Source organism: Melozone crissalis, unplaced genomic scaffold, assembly GCF_028551555.1.
Source record: "Melozone crissalis strain CALT ecotype California unplaced genomic scaffold, PUWL_Pcris_2 ptg000045l_1, whole genome shotgun sequence".
In the NCBI taxonomy this organism is placed as follows: Eukaryota; Metazoa; Chordata; class Aves; order Passeriformes; family Passerellidae; genus Melozone; species Melozone crissalis.
The window spans coordinates 22,032,851-22,056,972 of NW_026535823.1; the positions used below are offsets into that span (position 1 = coordinate 22,032,851).

The window sequence follows — 24,122 nt, forward strand, 5'->3', positions numbered from 1 at the left end:
CATGGAATGGTGTACAGAAATGGATTCATTCTGCCCACCTATGCTTTGCATTCAGACGTATCCTGCAAATACAAGCATCTTCATTTTTATCTGAAGAAGTGAACAACTGCCTGCATTTCTATGCTCTTTCTCAGTAATGGTAACAGTGCATTACCTTATGCTTCCAACACACCCACAATTTGCTGCCTCTGCTTCCAGGGCATAGTTATAGAGAAACTATTTTTCATGTTTACTCTTATTTCTTCTGTTGTGCATGTGGTATTACATTCACAATTTTGTATGCTCTCTGCAGATACAGTCCTTGAAAAAATATTTTGACATTTGTTTCTGCATCCAAACCACAACTCCAAATTAATTTTCATCATATATTGTCAAAAAAAAAATCAAACAACAAAACTCAACCAAAAAAACCCCACATGCACACAAAAAAAAAAAAAAAACCAACAACCACCAAACAACCAGGGGCATCATCCACATGCAGCTGCACATTCTGAAGGTACTTTCAGCTAAGCTTTTAAATTATGAATAATTCATGTGTGATATACACCATTTCACAGAACAGCAATCAAAATGAAGTGTGAGGTTTTTTTCTACTTTGTAGGCTGCTTATAAATATCCATACTCAGCTCTGTAGTCCCATATCCTTGCCTCAGACAAGGCCTTTAGTGGGTTTTATGATGTCAACAAAAATACTTTTTGCACCTAGAGTATTCTTAAAATCTGTCTCAGATGCCACCCACACACACAAATCCCATTCATGGAGCTCTAATCACACTCCTTCAGCTCCCACAAGGGCACACTGGCAGGGTGATGGGACCACCTGGCTGAGGCTCAAAATAGTTTGAGGGTCAGCCAAGAAGTGTAATAATTAAACCTGTTAATTCATGGCACTGCTGGAAATGGAAACAAAAAGACATGACTGCTAAAATGGGATGAGGACCCTGCCCCAAAGCAGAGACTGTGCAGCTCCCAGTCCCACCCTGTCCTTGGGTTTCTGACCATGTCTCTGCTCCAGGTTCTTGTTTCCTTCACCGAAGTTATTTTGCCACACAAATTAGCTCTTTTGGATATTCACAGCCCAGCTAGCAGTAATATTAGCTACAGCCATGAAGGTCAGCTTAAATATGAGAATATGCCTGATTTATTCTTTCTCTAACTGAAGACTGCTCTGGCCTCCAAAGCAGAAAAACTGTTTTCATTGCTGACAGGTATGCTATACAAAAAAAAGGGAAAGGAAATGATTCTCAGAGAAAGGTACAAATCCATCTCAAAATATCAGTCGTCAAATATATCAAGCACCCAACTTTGGCTGGAGTATAAGGCAGGGTTAACTTTCAAAATTGACGAGTGCCACATGCATTGTTTTCCCAGATGATGGCTCCTATCAAGAAGTTTTAGTGTCATCTTTTCCACATGCAGTGTTGAATTCATTGCTGCTGCCTAAGAAAACAGTACTAGTGTATACAGGTGAGTGCCCACAACTGCTTTTACCAGTAAGTGTGAACTGCAGAAAGCACCACACTACACCTACAATGACTTCTAAGGAACTGGGGAAAAAAAAAATAAATAAAATAAAAAAACAGGAAAAAAACCCTACACCCTAACCTTTTTTTTTTGATGGCCTGAGTAACTTACAAACACTCTTCAAAACAATTACAAAGTGTTAGCAACACCAAGCCCTACCAGCAATGCATTCATTTCAAGAGGCAGAACACAGCTTACTAAACTGCTTTACGTATGTTCAATAAATCATTTATAATGAAGTGTGAAGCCCTTAGGAAAAAATAAATACAATAAATTAGGTTCATTTGGTAAATGCAGCTATTGGCTAAGTATTTAATAAAGCACTCATAACAGAGCATATGAAGCATTTGCTTATAGCATCACATGCTTACTAAACTATTCACCACTGCAACAGGCAACCTTTAATAAAAACTCACTAAATTTAATTCTGAATATTATTGACCTGCTCTAGTTGTTAAATACATCATTCATAACACATTTAATGAAACATTTATTCCAAGTTATGCAGCCCTCAAACACATTTTCACAGCAGTTGAAATAGCACCAGTCTTCTCTGCAGTAACTACTTCACAGCTCATGATGAATGTATTAACAATTTATAGCCTATCCTGACTTCAGGCAGAAGACAGCAGAGAAGACATTCCTTTGGGTACCCAGGAGAATTGAACAGCAGGGCAGAGAAACACCACATGAACACCATGCCCTGGGAGACTTCCAGAGTGAAATCCCTTCTTTCTCTGGTCCTGGAAGGATCCTTTAAAACAGATCCTTTTTGTCTTTGAACTCCTGCAGCTACCTTAAGACTTGCTAGTTTCATTTGCCAGATTTTCAAAGTTTACCTTCTGTTTCTCCAGTGTATTTATGCCTCAGAAGTGGGCAGTGCTTTGGACTCAGTTTGAGAAAGCAAGCTGGTGTAGTACCTTAGGTATGACACAGTTAAAGGGTCAAGATCCCAGCACTTTCAAGCAGCTTAAAAAGTTAACCAGAAAAAAAAAAAAAACCTCTCCATCAAGTAAGGTGGTATTAAACACCTTTTTTTGTTTTGTTGAATTATGACTTGCATGTAACAATTTGATTCTTCATTATTCAAACATCAGTCATCCTCCAAATAAAAGATGCAGGTGCAATCACTGCAAATTTCCTGGCAAACGACCACCACCAACCTTGACCTTGGGACACAGCTTTGTCACTGCATCTGATTTCAATTAAGCCATGCTTTTTTCCTTGGAAATGCTGTGCAGACCATTAGCTGTTACCTTGAAACTTCAATAAGAGCAGAAGCTCTGCAGAATTCAATTCTGTTCATTCTTACTCCATGAACCCTTGCTGCTGCTAGTGAAGTTGTGCCTATTTACCTAGAAATCTGGTTATTGGTAGCAAACAAAATATGCAAAACAATAATATTAATTTTAAAGAGCTCTGTGCTGCATCTTTTATACCATGAAAATGAGTTCTAACTTAGAGAAGCATGCAAGCCTGTTGTCAACACCTCTATAGGATGACTCAGTACTGCTCAAAATACTTGCTGTATTTATTTCTCTGTCCCAACACTATTCCCTCCCTATTCTTTTCCCATTTCAAAATTTCTTTCCAACCTGTCCTCTGGAGCACACAGTTTGCTTCAAAGGCAACAAAACATAAAATGCCTTCAAATTCCTGAATGGCTAAAAAAAATGCTTAAAACACTTAAGGCAGACCCAATTCCCTATGTCAGGACAACCAGTAGTCTCATTACTGAAACTGAAGAATTCTGCACGTATCTGCCCTGGAAAGACAATCCTGATGAAGCCAGAATTGTGAACAAATCAGAGCATAAATTTTTCATCTTAGTTTTTTAAGCTTACTATACTGCTCTGTTATGATACTCCTTTAAAAAGCAGAGTTTAAGAAAGAAATGAGATCCTTTCTTCTGGGCAGTATAGGTCAAGCCTCACAGAAAGCAGGCTAATTAATCACATCTGAGTACAGTCAGAGCTGACCTTGCACAAGTTTCCTAGAAATATGCAAAAGCCTAGACAAAAAGAATTCAAACTAAGAGACTACAACTTCAAATTCTTGTAGCTGATCAGAAATTTCTGTTGTTGTTAAACCATTTACAGTGAAAAAATACCTCGTCCCATTAGAAAATAAAAATGTAAATAAATTATCTGCAGTCTCCTATTCTCCTAGATTCTAAATTTAAGTAGAAGGCTCAGAAAAGAGCAGATTCTTCAAAACACCCTTTTGAGATACTGTCCTTGACAGTTAAGTTAGACTTGCACAAAGAACTGTGACCATCATGATAGAATGAATTAATTTTTCAGACACCAGGTAATTGACTTTTCATTCCAACAAACATTCTACAACTTTACCAGTAAGCACTTTAGCAGACAGTTGATTTTAAGCTGTGGTGAACAAATGGCAAACAAAAAAAAAAGAGAAGAAGAAAGGAAAAAAAAAAAAAAAATGCTGACAATATATTTGTGTCATAATCCTCAAAAAAAAAGTAAGATGAGAACAAAGAAAAGCATTTCTCTAACTCCTCTGAAACCCACAAGACTTTGGGCGCATCTAGCAGTCATAATCCATGAACAATATTGTACATTCTACCATTCCAGGAAATATGATATTGTGAAATTCAAATAACAGTTTTGTCATACACAGTTTGGCTTAAGCAGAACTCAGAGTTTCCTGTGCCTGCACTACAACCCCTGTGGAACAAGGAAAGGTGTGGATTTCAGCAGAAACAGACAGCTGGAATAAATCACTCCTGCTTATCATACTCATCTTTATTAAAGACATATGTATCAAGGATTCCCTCACTTATCCCTAATACTAAAAAACCTCTACAGAATTTACATACCAGTAATAAGCTATAAACCTCACTGCAGGTAACCCCTCTTATATTACATCAAGCTTAACCTTCTTGGTGAAGAAGTTAATAACTCTGAATATAGGTTTTAAATAGGGTCCTTTGGAAAAATGGGGCAGGAAGAGAAAGTGAACTCCAAAAGAAAAGCTGAAAAGAAAAGGACTGAATTTGCACTCACTCCTTCACAAACCATCAAATTACTAGAGGCTCATCAGTTTAGCTAGATTTTCCTGTCTCGTTGAACATAGGCAGAAAGAGAAGAGTTGCACTCCACCACTTCCGAAAATTCTCAACTGAGTGCATTATGCATGAACAAATTAAATTTAGGCTCTAGGACAAAAAACCCTGTCACATTAAAATCTTCTGCCAAATACAACCCTTCAAGCATTCTCAAGAGTAATGCAAATTATAATTCCTTTCAGGAGAAGCTTGCACTTAATTGTGGAGACCTTGAAAAAGGATCAAGGATGCCACACTCATGATAGCCAGACAGCAATTTATTCATGTCCTAAGCCAATTGGTGAAAGGTTTCTCTACTAATGACTGAGGAGCCACTGCTTCTATTTCTTTATCTGCCCCTCTATGTGTAAATTAAACTTCCAGTGTTTTTACCTTCAAGATCTCATCAAGATTAATGAAAGAGCCAAAAAGTCTTGGCCTGCCCACAGGTGAGGGTGATTCTGTTAACACAGCTATTAGACATGCTTCAATAAACCCACTACATATGGTGCACTACAATTAACGTTATGAATGGCAGCAGCAGCATTGAAGAAATCATAAAATTGGGGAATAATTAAGACTGGGACACCTCTGGAGATCATCTTGCCAAAAAACCTCCTGCCTGAAGCAGGCCTGATTTCAAAGTCACATCAGATTGCTCAGGGCCTTGTCAGGTTGAGTTTAGAGTATTTCTAGAGCAGTTTTTGCCAGGACCCTGTGTCAGTAACATTCCAGTCTTGTTCTCCTTATATTCATTGGAATTTTCCTTGTTGCAGCTCATGACACTTCCCACTATGCTCCTGTGAGAAAAACCTGCTTCATCTCTTCTAACTCTGCCAAAAGCTGCTCCCCAGGTCTTTGCTTTTCCAGGCTAGGCAAACCCAGTGGCCACAGACTCACAAGATTTTTCTTTTCTAACAACTAGTACATTAGTGGGTGGCCATCTGCCTCCCACCATCCTCTGCAAAGCACAAACCTCAGACTTCAGGGATTTTTCACTTTTAATTTCAGTTCCTATTAAAAGAAGGCACATGCATCCCAACTTCCCATACACACAGACATGCCTGCTATTTGTTCTAGGGAATGGGGGCAGCAGACAGACTTCCACAGCAGCTGATCACAGAATCACAGAATGAACCAGGCTGGAAAAGACCTTTGAGATCATCCAGTCCAACTTATGACCTAACAGCTCCTCATCAACTAAACCACGGCACTGAGTGCCACATCCAGTCTTTTTTTACACACGTCCAGGGACAGTGACCCCACCACCTCCCTGGGCAGATGATTCCAGTGCCCAATCACTCTTTCAGTGAAGAATTTTTTCCTGACATCTGACCTAAACTTCCTCTGGCGCAATTTAAGACTGTGTCCTTTTGTCCTGTCAGTTGTTGCCTGGGAGAAGAGACTGACCCCCACCTGATTACAACAACCTTTCAGAGAGTTGTAGAGAGTGACAAGGTCACCCCTGAGTCTCCTTTCCTCCAGGCTGAACAGCCCCAGCACCCTCAGTCATTCCTCACAGGGTTTGTAAGGAATGTTCCAAGTTCCAAGCCCCTCACCAGCCGTGTTGCCCTGCTCATGCATATTCTCAACATCCTTCCTAAACTGAGGAGCCCAGAACTTGACACAAACTGGATCCAACAAGTGTGCTCCATTTGTTTTGCCACACTCCAGGATTACTCTTGGCCTGCGGCAGGAAACAACGGGGGCAAGCCCTGATCTCCATTGGGTGCCTATGTTTACCAGGGAAGAGGCAAGCGCTAAAGATCCACAGTTAAAGGCCTCTCTTTTGAAGAGAGGCCTTAATTAAGCCAGATGACAGACTGTCATTACAAGAAATGCCCTCGGGCAGCCTCATTTATTGAGCCTTCCCAGGTGGCACCCACTGCTGGCTTTGGCGAGGCAGGAGCCCTGCACAGCCCCGCCAGGCTGGCACAGGCTCGGCCCGGGGCACTCACTCACTGTGCCTGGCGGCCATGGAACACGGCTTGGCTCCGCAGGGCAAGAGGCAAAACAAAACAAAGCATTTTGATTTATATTTTGTTAACCAACACACATAAAACAAAGTGTTGTAACACAGAAAGGAGAAGCCAACTTTTCTTTCCTATCACAACAAAAACAGTTTTGGAACCCTGGTGATGCTGTCTTTGGCAGTATGCATACAGTGTCATGCAATCCCACCTGTGCCAGGAATTAGCAACAGTCTAAGCTACAAATTAGCACCAAGAAAACAAAGCGCAGTCCCTCTCACAGCTCTGCAGTAAATATTACTGCAGTTGCCTACATTTGTTAAGTGCTTCAATAGCAACAATAACATTAAAACAGAAAATAAAAAAAAAGAAAAAGCCCAGACTATAAATCTGTTATTTCTTTCTAATGGTTGACATCTGCCAGTATGGTTATGGCTTCTCATTTTCCCACTTCACTGCTGGAAAACCCTATCTTCCCATCCATATACAGCCACTGCTTTTGCCTCAGTTTCAACCACCACACTCAGCCCATCAGCAAAATTCAAGGATTTAAGGATGATTGTCTTTCAGAGCTCTCACTCCTCTATTTTTCCCACACTGTGGGTCTGGGGAGAAAAGGATCTACTCCTAATTACTTACGGGTTTAACAGATCAGTTAGTCAGTTGAGATATTTGACATCCTGTTTTATTTAGAATTATTGTGCAGGTGGAAAGAAATTACCAATTCTAAAGTTTCAAAGAGTAAGAAACCAAAATTTAAACATAAATCTGAAGGTTCTCTTGTTGGCATCAGTTCTGCAAAGAAATAAAATGTGCTGTAAAAACTAACTTTATCTTACCTCTTTTTCATATAAATTTTCATATTCAGTCTCCTGTGCAATATTAGCCCATACGTTTTCCTGTGTGTTGTACAAAAAAGCGTAATTTAAGCTTCTAATGTACAACCGACTGTGAAATCCATTAGAAAATTACAGTACAAAGACAGAAGAAAATTTAGAACTTCTCAGGTAACATTTCTAAATACCACATAATTTTTCTTCCAAATCATTAAAGTAGTTTTTCCTGCAATTTCCAAGCAAGGGCTTGTCATAGCTGATGATTAAGTTGCCATTCAGAGAATACCTTCAGGGATAGCCCAGGCTAATTCCCAGTCCTATTGCAGTTGTTTGATAAGATGCACACAGCATTTCTAATATTTCATTTCTGACTGGCAGACTAATAAATTAGGAAAAAGAAGTGACATTCCTTATCAAACCTAACCCAACTGTCTATTTTTAGACCTGATTGCCATACTCAGTTTTCAGAAGATACTTTCATATAACTTCATTTAAATAACAGTAATACTTATCTATTTGCAGGCTGGCAATTCAAAGCATGCATTGGCCTTAATCTGCTTTGAATTAATCCTTTGGATCTGCTATTATAGTTCAAAGAAATTTCTTCAATTAGGTTTAATTACTTCCTTCCACTGCTTTGGATACAGCCCTTATTATATTTCATTACCTTTCCTCATGGACTGCATGGAAAATAGATGCCTAATAGAAGTACAAAACCAACAAATTTATTAAGCAAGTATATTACATATACATAACAATACTGTACATATATCACACTAATTAAGTTATTATCATAGTCTGCAGTCATATAAATGGAATATTAGGAAGGAACTTTTCACAGAAGATCAGCAAAACCTAATTCATTCTCTGAAGTTTTTAATACCTTTCTTACTGAATTTATAAGTACTTTTTCCTGAAAGGAAACATGCCTATTAAAGCACAAAAATAATTTATGCTTTTTGCTCCAGGGCATATTAAAGAACATTATCTAGACACTGAGTTGGTAACCAATGACATTCCTCTGCACTCTGCCTGTCTAGTAGTTACAGAAGTATGAAAAACAGCTTCAGTCTTTCCAGTTGCCTGGAATACCATACCCATGATTCAACACAGATCCCATAATCTCACTTTTTTCCCAACTACAGATGGCAGGGAAGATGAAGTAAAGCAATGCTAGTGCTATGTAAGTAAAGCTTTGTTCCCCATTTTGTCTGGATGGAAGGTCACAAGTGTTGATTTGAAAAGCAAAGCATAACTCCTTTACATAAAATGAACAATCACTATTTTGAACCAAAACAATCCTATGTCAACTAAAGGGAAACAGTAGATCAATGTTACCATAACAGATCTGGTCCAAGCAATGAGATAACCTTTAAAGGTCCCTTCCAACCCAAACTCTTCTATGATCCTATGAAAACAGCCATTTTTTTTAAATGAGTAAAAAAATACTGATAAACAATAAAACTAACAAGTAATAAACTGCACAGCTGTTTACAGAACACTTTACTGATTGAAGAAATAAATATATGACTAGTAATCACACATCTCAGGCCGCCAGAGTCATAGCAATTGGAAACTAAACAATTTCAAAACTCATTTTCATTTGGCACAAGAAAATAAATGTTTCCTCACAATAAATATTTTTAAATCAATTGAACGTTCAAGTTTTTGTTCCATTTTAGTTCCACACAGACACTCCTTAAGCGGACTTCCCACAGTTTCATCTAACATACTGATGAGTTTTCCATTTTCCTTCTTCCAAGAATGTTTATTTCCATAAATGGATGACATTTTTCCCTAGCTCGTTTGAGAGCACTTCCATGCAATGCTTCACAAGACACTTTGCAAACACAAGGGATACTTAATGGCACCATTACCAAAATCCTGCCAAGCCCTGGTACCTGCCTTGAGGCCCAGAAGGAAAGTCAACTCTCTGGCCTCATTCATGAGGGGCTTGGGACTTCCCGTTGAGAGAAAGATGGGGCAGAAAGAAAAAAAAAACTAAAAATGAGCAACCCTGTCAAATCCCATGTTCTTTTCACTGTCACGGATGATGCTTTCCTGCAGATTTTAAAGGTAAAAACAAGTTATCGTCCGTTTCCACGGTATCTGTGACCTGCATGATATCTGCCCATTGGGGGATGAGCTTTTCACTGTACAATTGTTCCTCACTGCAATGGCCTCAGGCAGATTTGAAACTGAGGATCTGAAGTAAAAGGCAAAATAGAGGAGTTCTAACATCTCTCACAGTTTGCATTCAGAACAAGTACACCAAAGTCAGCTTCTCCCCGTGGAATCAATGAAAGGGGAGTGGTAATGAGGTCGCAAGCAAGATTTCAGTGGGGAAAAAGCACAGTCAATCTTCTTGTTAATTCCTAAGTGCCACCAAGTGGAACATCAGTTGTAGCTAATACCGAAAGCTGAATTTTCAGAAACACTCATTTTACAAGCCTCACCAAGAGGCAAAGAATGTTATGCAAGTAAAGCTTTAACAAAATGCCAGCTGAGCTTCATATCGTGTGTCTCAAAAGCACAAGCACCCTGGAGATAGCAGAGCAACTAAGACAAGGCCTTTCCAATAAGTGGCCGGACTTGGAATATTGATGACATTTGGTAAAACAACAGGGGAAACAAAATGTCTTCAGAATCCAGCACAACACAAGATCACAAGCAACTCTGGAATTTTTTATTTGTCAGACAAGCATCACTCTGTCAATAAAGACCACCTACAGTGCAGTCACTGCTGTCTCTTGCTCTTGTAGGATCCAAGGGAAAATTTTGCCTAGTCTTGTTTGGCCACAATATGAAACATACTGAAATAGAGTGGACTTTGAATAGCTCCTCCAAGTACTCTGACTGACACAATAATGGGTAATGATTCTCTTAATTAAAAAAATTTGGCTGGAGGACAGTGATAGAAATAAAATCCATGATCTACAGAAACAGGAAGCATAAAAGAACACCAAACATTTTAAGGCTATAGATCTATATATACACACTCATTTGCTGAGTAAGAGACTGTTTCTGAAGAAATAAAGGGCTTAAAAGCACAGATTCAACAGGCACAGTCACTGACTGTCTATAAGGCTGCTTGAGTACAATTACTGTCTAAAACTGCAGCATTAGTGCTATTGGAACACATTGCAGCTTCCTAAATGAATTAGGCTTACATTCAGTCAAGTATGGAAGTTAAGAATGGAAATATTTGTGGTACCTGCAGTTTGTGCAGGGCTGCAGGTGAGGAGGTGATGGCACCTACAGACATGGGAGATGGTCCAGGGGCATTGTCCAAAGACAGCAAAGCTGGACAGTGTGGAACCAGCTCACCTTATATAGGTGCTACAAGCCCAGGACAAACAATGACCTCCATCAGGATCACACCAAATAGGAAACATTCCCTTTTTTCCATTCTAGGCACACTAAAACCATATTCCAGCACTCAGCAGGCACCAATTTATCAAACTGTGCCTTGCCTCCTGTGTAACTCAGGGCAGCAGGGCCTCCACAAAATAAAGCTGAATTTCTGCTACAGAACTTCCAATTTAAACAGTGGCTAGATTCAGTCTGGGCTTATTTACTATACACTGGCAAGCAATTTCTACTAACAGTATGAGCTCCTACTCTTGCAGGAGTATTGTGGTAGTAGGAATATCATTAGGATTTCCTGACCCCTTCTAGGCTACACTTTCATACTTGCACCACCTTCTCAGCCAGAACAAATGCAATAATCAGGAAACTAATTCATCTTAAAAATAACACTCATATTTAGGGTTCCCAAGAGGAAGAAGCATTCAATGGCATTTCCAGGTCCTCAGTTCTCTGTTTTCACCTTAAGTGACCTGGTAAAACCACTAAGATACTTTTAATTGGTTTAATGAAATATGAGTGGGCAAGTGGCAGCAAACACCAAGTAAAAACACAGTATAACCACAGTATAAACTCCATTTCATAACAAGAGTTGGGAACTGGAGAGACAGACTTCCAAGGCCCTGTAACAGGTACAGAGAACCTAACACTGGCTGAGAGAATATGCACAATAAAGTAAAGATGCTATTGAATAAGTGTTCCCAAAAAGTGCCATTTCTTCTCTCTGATTTGGAGTATTCTTTTCTCTTCCCACTGCTGCTCTCAAGAAAAACATTTAGAAGGGTAAAAATAATTTTTCTGTAAAAATATTTTACACCCCCTGGAAGAAAATGGAAAAAAAGACAGAAAAGGAAAAGAGACACACACAGAGACAGCTGTCTGAAATTGTCTCTGTAATCATATGGAAAAAAGTTACAAAAGCTTTTCTTTTGGCAAAACTTGCATTTCCCAGTTACTAAAGATGTGTCTTCCACTAGTTTTTTCCCCACATTACACATTCCACAGCTCCCAAGGATCCCACAGAATGAGTCAACTTCATTCTCCATTCCATTTTTCAAATGTTGGGTTTTTTTGTTTCCACATAAGAAGCAGTAACAGAAAGCTCTCTTCTGTTAATAGCTGGTTTTAACCTGACTAGCTTGTCAGAGTTGAATATAAACACAGGAAAACTGTAACAGATCAGCTGACATGAAGTAACTTGTAAATAACTTATCCACATGGCTCTGAGGAATGAGGTAGAAAAGTTTAGTAAAACTATAAGGAATTTAAATAATCACATAAGCCCCATTGTGGACACACATAACCTGGAATTAAAATATTTAGTCCTCTGACAAATCAAACCAAAAAGAATTTTATAGGAACTTTATTCTGGTGTAACTGCACCCCACAGCGGAAAACAACACATCAAAACATAAAAGCCTTCCATTCTTCTTGAATTAATATAAAAGATAAAGGGATTTCCACTTATGGAGAAGGGCCAGCTCACCGTAACTTTGAGTACATACACAAACCACAAGCACATAATTTTATCATTTAATGTAAAATAATGTACTGATAGTTATTGAAAGTACACCAAGAAGCACTCTAAGGGCCTCAACAGGTTAGTAATAATACCACTGTGTATATTAAAGGGTTAATAATAGATAGACATTGTTATTTCTTCAATGTAATGGCAGCCCCTCATTCCAAAAAAATAATTATGTTCAAATCTGGCTGAACAATAGATTTGGAGGAAACTAGAAGTTGATGGCTTACAAAAGGTTGTGAAACTTAAAAGAAAAAAATTAATTGGTATTTGGCTTCTGGCTTTTCCTATTTAGAATTAAATCACCAAACCTCATGGAACAAAGTCTCATGTTGTTACATGCTCAGGGGGACATTCTCTTTGTCAAAACCTTGGCAAATGTCTCCTAGTATTAAGATTATATATAATTTTGAGGAAAAGAATTTAAGAAAGAGACATTAAGCTGCCCAATCCTACACCAAACAAGCACTGCAAGGAGCACATCATTAGAAGAGACAGGAACTATAAATAATTCATTCACATATCTTCTGTCCAAATTGCTGCTCCCATGAAATAAACATGTTTTTTTCTGATTACTTCAAATTGCTCCACACCTGGCATCCTACCTGCCTAGGCCAGCATTCCTCTGCCTGTTGTTAATGCAAATTGCTGAAAACATATCTTTGGTAAGAAGTTACTGCATCATTTAATTGTAAGCAAGTGTAGGGCTCCCATGTTAATTTTAAATGTCACACATGCTATGCAGGTAAACAAGAACTGCTTAACAGGACTGCCTTTATATCACATGAGCCACTGCTCCTGAACAGCATCACTTACGAGATCTCATGTCCTAAACATTTCCAGTTCAGTTCCTGCCTCACATTTGTTCTTCTCAATAGTAAATACGAAAAAGAATATCCAGAATGGTATTTTACCCACTTTCAAATATATAAATCAAAAATTGTCATGTTCTTCACATGCTTCTTCTAAAACAATCAGAACAAAAATAACTGTCATTAGAAAAAAATTAGTACACCTGTACAGCTCCCAGAGAGCACATGAATGGAGAGCATAAGGATATCTTACTCAATGTAACTTGGGACACTGCCATCAAAAGCAGGTATGTAACCACATAAAGGCAATATTTGCAGGATCTTCCTGAAGGGGCAGTACTCCACAGACAGCTCAATATTTAACATCTCCTGAGATCAGTCAAAGCAATTCTCACCTCATCCAGCCATAATTTATTCTGTCCACAGACTGAGGAACACGACACACATTACAGTCACACATCATCCTTTTATACTTCCCATTCACAGAAACCAGTGAAGCTACTGGAAAAGCAGTGGTCATTCTTTCTCAGCAGTCCACAGGGTATTTATAAGAACCACCACGAAAAAAAAAAATGCAGCAGATGCAGCTTTTCCTCCAAAGCAACAGCAAGTTCATTCCATCTGAGTATTTGATGCTGACAACAGCAAAGCAACTGCTCCCTCAGCTTTTAGATGACAGGCTCAAGGCAGAGTTTTGCCTTATTTATTGAGAATATATCCAATAAATGGAGCTGCCTTTCTCCACCTAGTTTACAGATCTCCACAGAAGATCAATTTCTCCTAGCTCCTGGTCAGAGGCCTCAGAGAAGTCTCAATCACTAGTGAGATAAAACACACCTCCAGCTCTCATTGTCATGTATGTGCACACTTCCAACTCTCTGTGATGTGAATCCAAATGTGGATGGAGAGCAGCTAATAGGCAGAAGAAAGTATTGAATAACAACCACAAAATAAATTTTCTGCTTAATATCTGAAAGTAAAATTAGAAATTCAAAATAAATTTGTAATCACTAATTTTCTTGGGAGCAGATTGGTCCAAAAATTATATTTATCCATTAGCCACCAAGAAGATAAAGAAATTCACTTTACATTTCATGTGTAAGCATTTTACCTTTCCTAGAAAACTCACAGAAAACTTTTTTCCTCTTTAAGCCCCAGACACAGAAAAAAATCCTCTTAACAAAAAGTCAATCTGCTGCATAGATACTGCATTCCTGGGAAAAGATGAGAAAACAAATCCTGGAAAGTTCACCATGTCCAGTATTAGACTTCTGGAAGGCACATAAGCTACTGCTGGAATGCAACATGGCAAAGGAACAAAGGACAAAATGCTAAAATCTCTGCCTTTTTAAATTAACCACACAGATGTTGTGATAGTCGTGATTAAAACCTAAAATATGGGGTCTTTTAGCTGCATTTCACGCTCCCTTAAATTAATCATGAATGCCTAGAAAGAAAACAAGGTGTGCTTTTCTTTTTGGGTGCCATGCCACTAGAAATAGGCAATAACACATCTGTAAAACCCTGTATCTCAAGGAATTTCAATATGTTATGTCAAAGTATAGCAATTTGCTGCTTTCTGTGATGGTTTATGTCCTACTCTGGCTTGCCAAGTTATCTGGCATTCAGGACTTCAAAATGGAAATTGAAAAAAAAATGAACAAGATATAAACCACCAAAGCTCACGCACAAGTTTACAATGGCTCAATTTTGATACAATTCCCTTTAATATGTGATTCCATACCCCTGATAATCACAGAATCAACTGGGCAATTTGGCCAAATCAATTTAGGCAGGGACACCTTTCCTTAAACCAAGCTGCTCCAACAGCACACAAAGACAGTGTGCCCCTGGTTGGGGGGAACAAATGTCTGGGGGACACAGGCTTCATTGTTTGAAGATGAATTTCAAGACAAAAGCCTTTCTCCATTATTGCTTTACCAAATAACTACTTGAGTGTATAAGGCACATTATAACTTCATGCTGGTTTTGTGGTTTTACTTTTCACACCTCCAAGTCAGACACAAATCTCCAGTTTTAAACCAACTGAAGCATGCTGAAAACTGGAGGTTTTCTTGGTTCAGCTACATGGGCATCAAAAGCAAATTCATTCAACCAAAGCAAGTCCCCCTGGATGACTAGAATGACTAGATGCTGTCTATTTCTGGGAGGGAGCTAATATATTGCCCTTAAAGTATGATTAGTTTAACGTCATTCCAAGTGAGAGTGAAAAGTGGTTCTATACTTCTCAGAATTTAATTTTACTTAAATTTTCAAGAAATGAACATAACAAAAAGCACATTACAAAATTCCATATACTGCACTCCGTAAAATCTCACATGGTAATTAAGCACCACTGGACCATGATAGAGCAAATCCCAGCCCTGCACACTGGCATTCATTAACGCAGCTTCATTTACTTTGGAGTAATTTAGAGGTAAACAATGCAGAACCACTAAAAAAGAAGTATTTTGTTTAGAAACAGAGTGATTGTAAGAAATTTATTTAAAATAGAAATATCCAATGAAGAAGGAGTTTTCAAAAGAATTAGAAATGAACTTTTGCCAGTTTTGTTGGGTGGGGTGAAAAAGGATGGGAACATTGACCCATAACAAATAAGCATGGAGTGATCCACAAGAAAATGGGTTATTATCCCAGAAATCCTGATTCTTCTCTGTAACTCTTTGTTGCATCCACCTACTACTTTCCAGCTCATTTAGGCACACCTCATAAGGGCCACCTTTGCATATTTACACCTCCCCTTCCTAGAGATACAATCATATCGTCCTAGGAACTATTCCAGTTACAAGAGAAGTGCTGCAGCCCACAGAGCTGTTGGTCAGGTTAAGACAGGCTGAGGAGAGAGCTCACATTACAGCAAACCTGCAGCAAATTCTGGGAATTGGCCCATCAGTGCAGCATCTCCCATGTGGAGGGGAGGTCACCCTTGTTCCTTTCCCAGGGATCCCTCCATCTCCTGTCACAGCAAGAGGAAGAGCACAGCATGAGAATCAAAGAGGATCCAAGCACAGCTCTCAGCACAGGAGAACGGATGGATACCATGCATAAACACTGCTGCAGTCAATTTAACAGTCAAGGCAGAATGTGAATTATCCTGGACCTGATTCAAGCAGGATATAGAGGTCAAGTCTATGGAAATGTTTGCATCCTGCAAATTTCCAGTAGAGAATGGAGTTATGGTGAGACTCACAGCCCACTCTGCATAACAGAGCAGACTGAAACAGAGAACATGCTTTTGATGATATAGAAACTTGAGAGGAAATATCTACCCTCATTGTCATGAACACAGAGGTTAAAAAAAATTCAAATTAATAACTAAATATCCAAGATCACAAGCATCCAAACACTGGGATCAGATCCTTTCAGACCTTCTGTCTCTCCCCTCTGAACAGCAACTTGCCAGGGTGAAAAATTCAATGTAATGAGATCAGCTTTATTATTTTAGTCTCAAAAGTGCAGATGGAGCATATGCCTGTAGATAGTAATATTATCTGTATTACTGCAGTGTCTGAAGACCCCAATCAGACATAGGCCATTGAACACTCAGAAAAAACTCTGAAAGAAAATTTCTGCCAAAAACAGTTCACTATGTGCACTAAGGGAAAAATGCAACCTGCAAATTTAATTAAGCCAGTGGAGATAACCATGGAGAGGAAGCCTGTAAAAGAATTGTAGATGAACACACAGGTACTGGCAACTTTGACAACATCCTGCAGAAGAGCCACAAGCCTGTGCTGAAGGGTTTTGCTTGTTTGAAACCTGTAAGCTATGCTTTGCAAAATAGTTCTTTCAATCTTTAAATCAGATTTTTAAAATATTAAAGAGTGTATAAATTTTAGTTGGCCACCTGCTCACTTTGAGAGGACCCTCAATCAGCTGTGTTAATAAGAACATCACCTCACATTATGCAAATAACATTTAGACCACAGAGTTCTGCTGAAGGTTTGTGATCCCTGCTGATGGAAGGTCAATCCAGCCCCCAGGCACATGAAACCTCTGTTGTTCACTGCACAGCAAATACACAGCACACAAACCAGAAGGAAGTGTCTTCATAGATTTCATGCTTAGCCCTCACTGTACAGGCCCATCACACTCAGATTTTGTTTATGAAACTCTACCACATGAAGCCTACATAGTGAAAACTGTACTCAGATGAAAACATAATCCGTCACCATCATCTCCTTCAAAACTTCCATTCAAAAAGAAGAGTTTGGGGACAGGGTCAGACACAATCTCCTGCAAAGTGCAGCATGTGCCAACTAAGTTACCAGGCCTATTTGCTTTAAAATATCATAGTCCAGTCTTCACTGGGGGATGTTATGATTTTACAGAGTGTTATCATTCATGCTGTGTTTATCATAAAATGACACATACTTTGAAGTATTATTTTTCAATTATGCAGGAAGTGGAGTAGGAAGTAATTTATTGTGTGAAATCTGTCCTCATCTTCAAGAGTGACTGGCAGATATAGTGGAATTTAGGGACTTGAATATCATTAGGGACAGGAGTGGCTACATAACTAGTAATCACTGCTAATCTAGTGGCTGGCAAGGTGACATGCAGCTACCATAGCAACCAGCATAAGATCAACTGCTTGCTTCCAAAAAGTGCCTACACTTCACTCAGCTACTTGGCATGTTTTTAAAGTCATGACAGAGAAAATAAAAACACAACACGCACTTTAGAACTTGCATCTTTCCCTGCTTTTCTTTAACAGAGGAGAGAATGCCTCAAAATAACAATTTCACTGGTTTTACTGAGAACGCCCCACTAGTGACTAGAAGGTAAAGTTTCTGGAGCCACATAACATCAGTAACATCCCCATCACTCTTACCTAGGGAGAGTGCACAACAAACACCAGGGAGACAGCAGGCACCCTCAGGGAGAATCATTTTTGCACAGGCTGCACACAGAGATTATTTCATGCAGTAGCCAGAGTACAAGGAGATGCTCACATCTAAAGGTGACACCCCCTTCTAACACACTCATACCCACTCCAAGTAACTACAGGTAATTATTAACCACCACCCCTGATCTTTGCACTTTACAGACACCTCGATCCAATCTCATTTATATTAAACTCTCACTCACATGGAACTCCAACATTCAGCAAGTCTCAACATCTTTGTCAGGGGGTTAAAAATCCAGGAAGAGAGGAGGGCAAGCCACAAGGCAGAGTCAGAGAGACACTCAGGGCTGAAGTGGAAAGGAGACACAGCTGTTCTGGCTTCCCATCCACTGTGCAACCACTTATTTCAAATCCATACCTACAGATTTCTGGAGGTTTTTTTCCTGTTTCCACACAAGCTCAGGGCAAACCCCAGGGAAAGGGAAGGGTGTAGCTAACAGGTTTGTATTTTCAGGAAGGAATGAGCCTAGCATCATGTCAAAATTCATATAATATTTTGAATTTCCTTGTTAGGGAAAAAGCTTTAGACATTACATTAAAAACTTATACACAAGTAAGTATGTTGAGCTAGACATTTAAATTACTCCTGTGGGACGTTTGTCAGAGAAAATCCAGCTTGCCTTATGGCAATGCTAATCTTCTCATATCTGTTTCACTTTTTATCCTTGCACCTGCCTGTTTTAACAAGATTAAGAATTAAGCTGGAAGAGGGCTGTCTGTCAAGGAATACCAATTAATCTATTGATTTAATCATCAGAATAACAACCAAATGGAGTTCTTGGCCCAGGCAAACAGAATGTTTTTATTGCATTATAATTCAAACTCCCAGTCATGCTTGTGGCAGGCTGTGTCACCAGACTGCAGAGGAAACAACTAGGAGGGCAAAAGAGACACTGGAGTTTTCTTGTCAAAGGATTCTTACTTAACTCTTATGGCCAAAAGGAAGATTTTTCATGTGATCTTGCCACAGAATTTTTGTAAAATAAGAAATTCTGTTTTTCTGATCACTGACAGATCCAACCAAAGTCACGTAGGGAGTGTTTAAACAGGAATGCACATGCTTATCGTTGTGAAACCAGGCTCCATTCACAGAGCTCACATCTCATCTCAAATCACAGCTCTGAGCTGCATTACTGCTGACTAAAGGAGTTTGCTATCACCTAGCTCCAAGCAGAACCTGCTAGTTCAGAGTTATCACCTAGCTCCAAGCAGAACCTGCTAGTTCAGGAAAGTTTCTGCACTTGCAGCAGACTTGGCCAGATTTATTAACATAAGCTACCACAACCTACAAGACAGACAACACAAAAAACATCCATGTACCATAGACTCACTAGTTGAGAATGAATGAATGTATGAATGAATGGGGAAAAGAGTGCAGCAAAATAAAAAGTTCTTTTCAAAGCTGAATGCCCAAAAGTAGCGCTAAGGATTGGATTCGTGGAGACACTTAAATGTTCATTATCGCAAAGCTTTTTAAGTTTTGCCATTTATCCACTCTGCCAATACACTGAAAGCAACTCCTATGACAGGCCACCCCAAAGTTTGAGATAATCAGCTCCATGCTAGAAGATCAGATCGCAAATAACTCACAGATGAGTTTTACTTGCTGAGAGAAACAGAGTGCAAACACACACAAAGTACGCACAGAAAGCAGCAAGGAAGGAGCAAACGGATCTGAAACAGACCAGGTTAACAAATGGAACTGAAGCAGACCAGGTTAACAAATGGACCTGAAACTGTCCAGGTAACAAACAGATCTGAAACAGACCAGGTTAACAAAGGGCTGTGGATCGGAGCCCTGGGAGGGCAGGCACAGGACAAGCACTCGCTGCCAGTGCCACAAACGCTGCCCGCTCCCGGCTGAGCGCACTTCCGCCTCCTCCCCTCCATTCAATCCCAGCGCTGGGATGCTCCCTCCATCTCCGTGCCATGCGGGCTCCAAACAGTTTTACCTGGGTGAGGGAAGCAGGCTGGAGAAAGCATGTGATCACACGGTAAGTTTATGCTTGTATTTGCTGGCATGAAGGGGGAAAACCCGCTATCAAAGAGGTTGCTTAATTAGAAAATGCGGTTAAATACTGAGTGTAATTGTGTGGAGCATGTGGGTCTGGAGCAGATTCAGCAGGGGAGTGTGTGCTTAAGGGGCAGCTGGGATAGCTGTGGACATCTGCAGCCGTTGCTTTAAGAGCAGTAAGTAAATGCTGCATGGTTAGAAAAGGAAAATAAGTTGCCCGTTTTGTCCTTTGTGCTGGAAGTCTGCTGCCCAAATGCTATTGCTCCTGAAGGAATTCAGCGTACACAAAGCTGAGACAAGCCAGAGCCCCTCTCCCCCCTCCCATGATCGGTACGCACTTCTCTTCCCGCTAGCTCACAGTTCTGACAATGCAGGGAAAAGAGAAAGAATGGCAGAGGAAAGCAGAGCACAGCTGTGCGTTGCAGAATCTCTCCATATTCATTTGCCAAACAAAGCCAGGACTCAAAAAGACAACGAAGATGCATTAGGACCATACCAAATCCACGCCTCTGAGCGGCGAGGGGCTCTCTAACAATGCATTCAAGCAACAGATAGAGATTTACCTTCAAAATGCAGGCCATGTTCTTTCTCTATCCTTCCTACCAAAGAGCAGCGGGGTTCTACTTTGTGAGCAGCAGTTGCAGTGTCAGGCAAGAGGCCGGTGGAGCTGCAGAACTGCCGGAGCCCACATTCCCGTGGATCCAAAGGAAGGCAGCACGCATCCAGGACCCGTTAGTCATGTTAGTCTTTTTATGCCCCGTTCGTTCCACCCATCAGCTCCTGCCACTGGCTGCGAGCCAGCCCAGCACCTCCCCTCCGTCACATGACCGGGTTTGATTCATGGCTCCAGCGTGTGTTCCTGACCTCGGGGCTCGGCACGGCGGCAATCCGTACCTTACAGGGCTCGGCAATGCCCGCCAGAGACTCGGTACGGCACCAATCCGTACCGTGCCGGGCTCTGCAATGCCCGCCAGGGACTCGGTACGGCACCAATCCGTACCTTACAGGGCTCGGCAATGCCCGCCAGGGACTCGGTACGGCACCAATCCGTACCTTACAGGGCTCGGCAATGCCCGCAGCCAGGCTGGGTGTTTGTCACTGATCCCGGGTGCGCTCAGGGCATGGCCGCTCACTGGCGGGCACAAAGGTCCAAACTCTCCCTGTTACTGCATTGTAAAAATCCTTACGCTGCTTGTTAGAGTGCAGTGTTGTTTTAGGTGCAGCCCTTTTCACTGTACAGCAGGCTTTCCTTTGTCTAAATTGCGGCCCTATGAGAAATAATCATTATCAGCAAGCAGCCTAAATGTCCCAGCAGGCGTGTTTGTGTTGGGCACGGCTTTTTGAGTGAAGAGCTGGCATCTGTCACAGGGAAACTCATTTGTGAGGTTTTTTGCTTGTGCAACTTTCTTTGGACTTTCTTAAGATAAGAAAGTGGGGTAAAGCGCAGATGAATAAATTCAGCTGTTGAAGAAATCTTTCACTTTACATAATCTCATCAAATTCAAATTCTTCTCTTACATAACATACTCTGTATATCTATATTACACAGGTTTTACTTCATATTTGTCACTTCTCCTGCAGTCTCTTTCTCCCTTTTTTACACTTTCTTAGTACTTTTCATTACTTCATCTTGGAACCCTTTGCATTTTCTGTACTTGGCACCTTCCCTGTATTCCTTTTGTGCCACAGTGCTCCACTCCTGCTGTTTTGGTACCAAAAGCTCTCCGGCTCCCTTAATAAATTCCTTGTAGTGGGTGTCTTTATGCTCTCTGCAGCAGCTCGTGTTTACATGCAGGCAGTACCCTCCAGTGCATGTTAAAGAATCATTTACCACAGAGCCCCTCAATGGGTGGGAGCCAGGAGGGTTAAACGGGCTGCACATTTAACACCAATACTGTTCCCAGCCTGGAGCCTCCCCTGTCCAGGTGCAATCCCCTCCAGAGAGTAAGTAGGTTGAAACTAAAGGATGGAGATATCCTCATTTGAATGCAGGGGCAAACCCTCCCTGAGCAGAGCAGAAAGGGCCTGGGGGGATTTCTCTTGCTCACACTCCTCAGCTGCCTTGCTGTGCATTTCCAGACATGGCAACGTGTGTTTGGCCTTTGCAAAGTGCTGTGCTCTTACACAGGTCCTGCAACTCCTCAGCACCTCTCACCACTGGAAATCCACTTCCTTCTTCAATTACAGCCGCAGGCCAAAGCTTTTGAGCTGAAAACTGTAATATTGCTGGGAAGGCTGATGAAAAATAACTTAATGAAGTTTCTGTCTGTATTGACTAACATAAGGAAATATCTCAATGACAAATCAGTGGAAGAAGGTGGTAAAACAGGGATTTACAACATTTTCTATTAGAGGCTACCACCAACCAGTGTTAGATCATTCTGGATAGCAGTTTATGTGTCTTTAAGTACTAGTTATTCATAAGGAGTTCTGTAAGAAAGTTGTTTCTTAGTGAATAAGATAAAGAATTAATTAATTCTTTCCTGAGTAAAAAAATAACTGCCTATTTTTCTCCCCAGCAGTCGAGAATCTTGTTTTCTTTGGAGTGAAACTATTCCTTTCACCTGTGTGATGGCATGAAAGAAGCTTGCATCTGAAGCAAAGGAAAAATATTCCACCCCCTTCTCACCACCCTCCAATACCAGCTCTGTAAAGAATAAAAAGAATTAGGCTGGAGAGAAACCATCCTGAAAAGGTCAACCATTTCAACATGTCCAAAGCATTGAGGGGTTTCCAGTGAATTATATTCCTCAGGGAAAGGCAGAGGCATGGGGAGTTGTCCGGTTTTCAGCATCTCTGACATGCTTTGATTCTAAACATCACATCAGACAAAATGTGGTGAACTTTAACTTTTAGACTTTTTGTAAATAGATATTTATCTTAAAAATACTTCATCATTAGTATGAACAGCAACAGCCATCCTTCTCTCTTTCTTTCAGGAGATAAGATTTAATTTTATTTTTTCCTTGGTACAAAACTGAAGGTGTGACTTGAGCTGAGATCACCACAAAGAGCAACAGAAAGTCCAGCCTTGGGCTGAGCTAATTTCACTTCAGAGAAACTACACGAGGAAAGGCATCCACCAAATGATAAAAGCAAACAGCCCCTGTAAGCACATCGTTCCACAGCTCTCATGAAGTGCTTTACCTGAACTTATGATACTCTTGAAATCAGCTTTAGGCCAAACGTAGCTCACATAAATTTCAGTCAGGCTTGCAGCTTTCCACCCAAAATTAACACGGCTGTTGTTGCCTGTCAAAGGGATGTCAAAGGCAGTGTGAATCTGCCTTTCAAGTCTGAGTCATTGTGACAGGCCACACAAAGTCACTGCTTCTGGTTCTGAGGACAAAGACCTTTAGTTCTGGGGACAAAGACCTTGCATGTTTTCCATCTAGCCCAAACCCTTCTGATACATTCGTGTGGTGACACAACCTTGGGGAAAATATGGTTGTGTGGGCAGCAGCCCTTTGCAATTCTAACTCTTAGAAACTAATTCTGTCATAAGAAATAAATCCTTCTTGGAGAAGGCTGATTGAACCTTAATTTGCAGAGGTTAATGCAGATGCACAATCCAGCATCCAAGCAGGGGTTTGTGGTGCCAGTGTGGGCAGCTCTGCTGGGCAGGCTGTGCCAGAACAATTGGGTTTGGTTGGTGCCTGGACACCGTGGCACAGATGAAACTGCACTTTCACCTATGGTAGAACTTCAGAACTTCAAAACCAAAACCTCATATTTAAGCAATAAGGTAATTTTTTAGTCCCATATCTGTATTTTAAAAGTGCAGGCTTACAGACACTCTGAAAGCTGTCATCTCACTGATCATTGGAATCAGACTATGGTTCATGTAGTGAAAATGTGCCAAAAAGGAAGAACCTGCTCTTACACTTGCTGCCACTACAAAGTTTTATCAGACAATGATGACACAAGGGGACATTTTTCACCGTTCAGGTGCAACCTGAGTCAGTGGCAGAGTAACAGATCCACTCTGCTGTTATCCAGAGATCTCATCTTCACAACCTTCTCCCTACCTCATGTAACACACCACTATAAGTGAGAAATTTAAGGTACCCAGCAG

General features: G+C 40.5%; 1 protein-coding gene across 1 annotated transcript in view; it reads right to left on the reverse strand.

Moving 5' to 3' along the window:
• ST6GALNAC3 (ST6 N-acetylgalactosaminide alpha-2,6-sialyltransferase 3) overlaps nucleotides 1-20,822 on the reverse strand; it is a 207,996-nt gene extending 187,174 nt beyond the window's left edge. Inside the window, exon 1 of the mRNA XM_054286063.1 lies at nucleotides 20,611-20,822. Within this exon, the coding sequence (XP_054142038.1) occupies nucleotides 20,611-20,628 (18 nt within the window). The 5' untranslated portion in view covers nucleotides 20,629-20,822. The remainder of the gene's footprint in view (nucleotides 1-20,610) is intronic.
• Nucleotides 20,823-24,122: the final 3,300 nt, after the last annotated feature.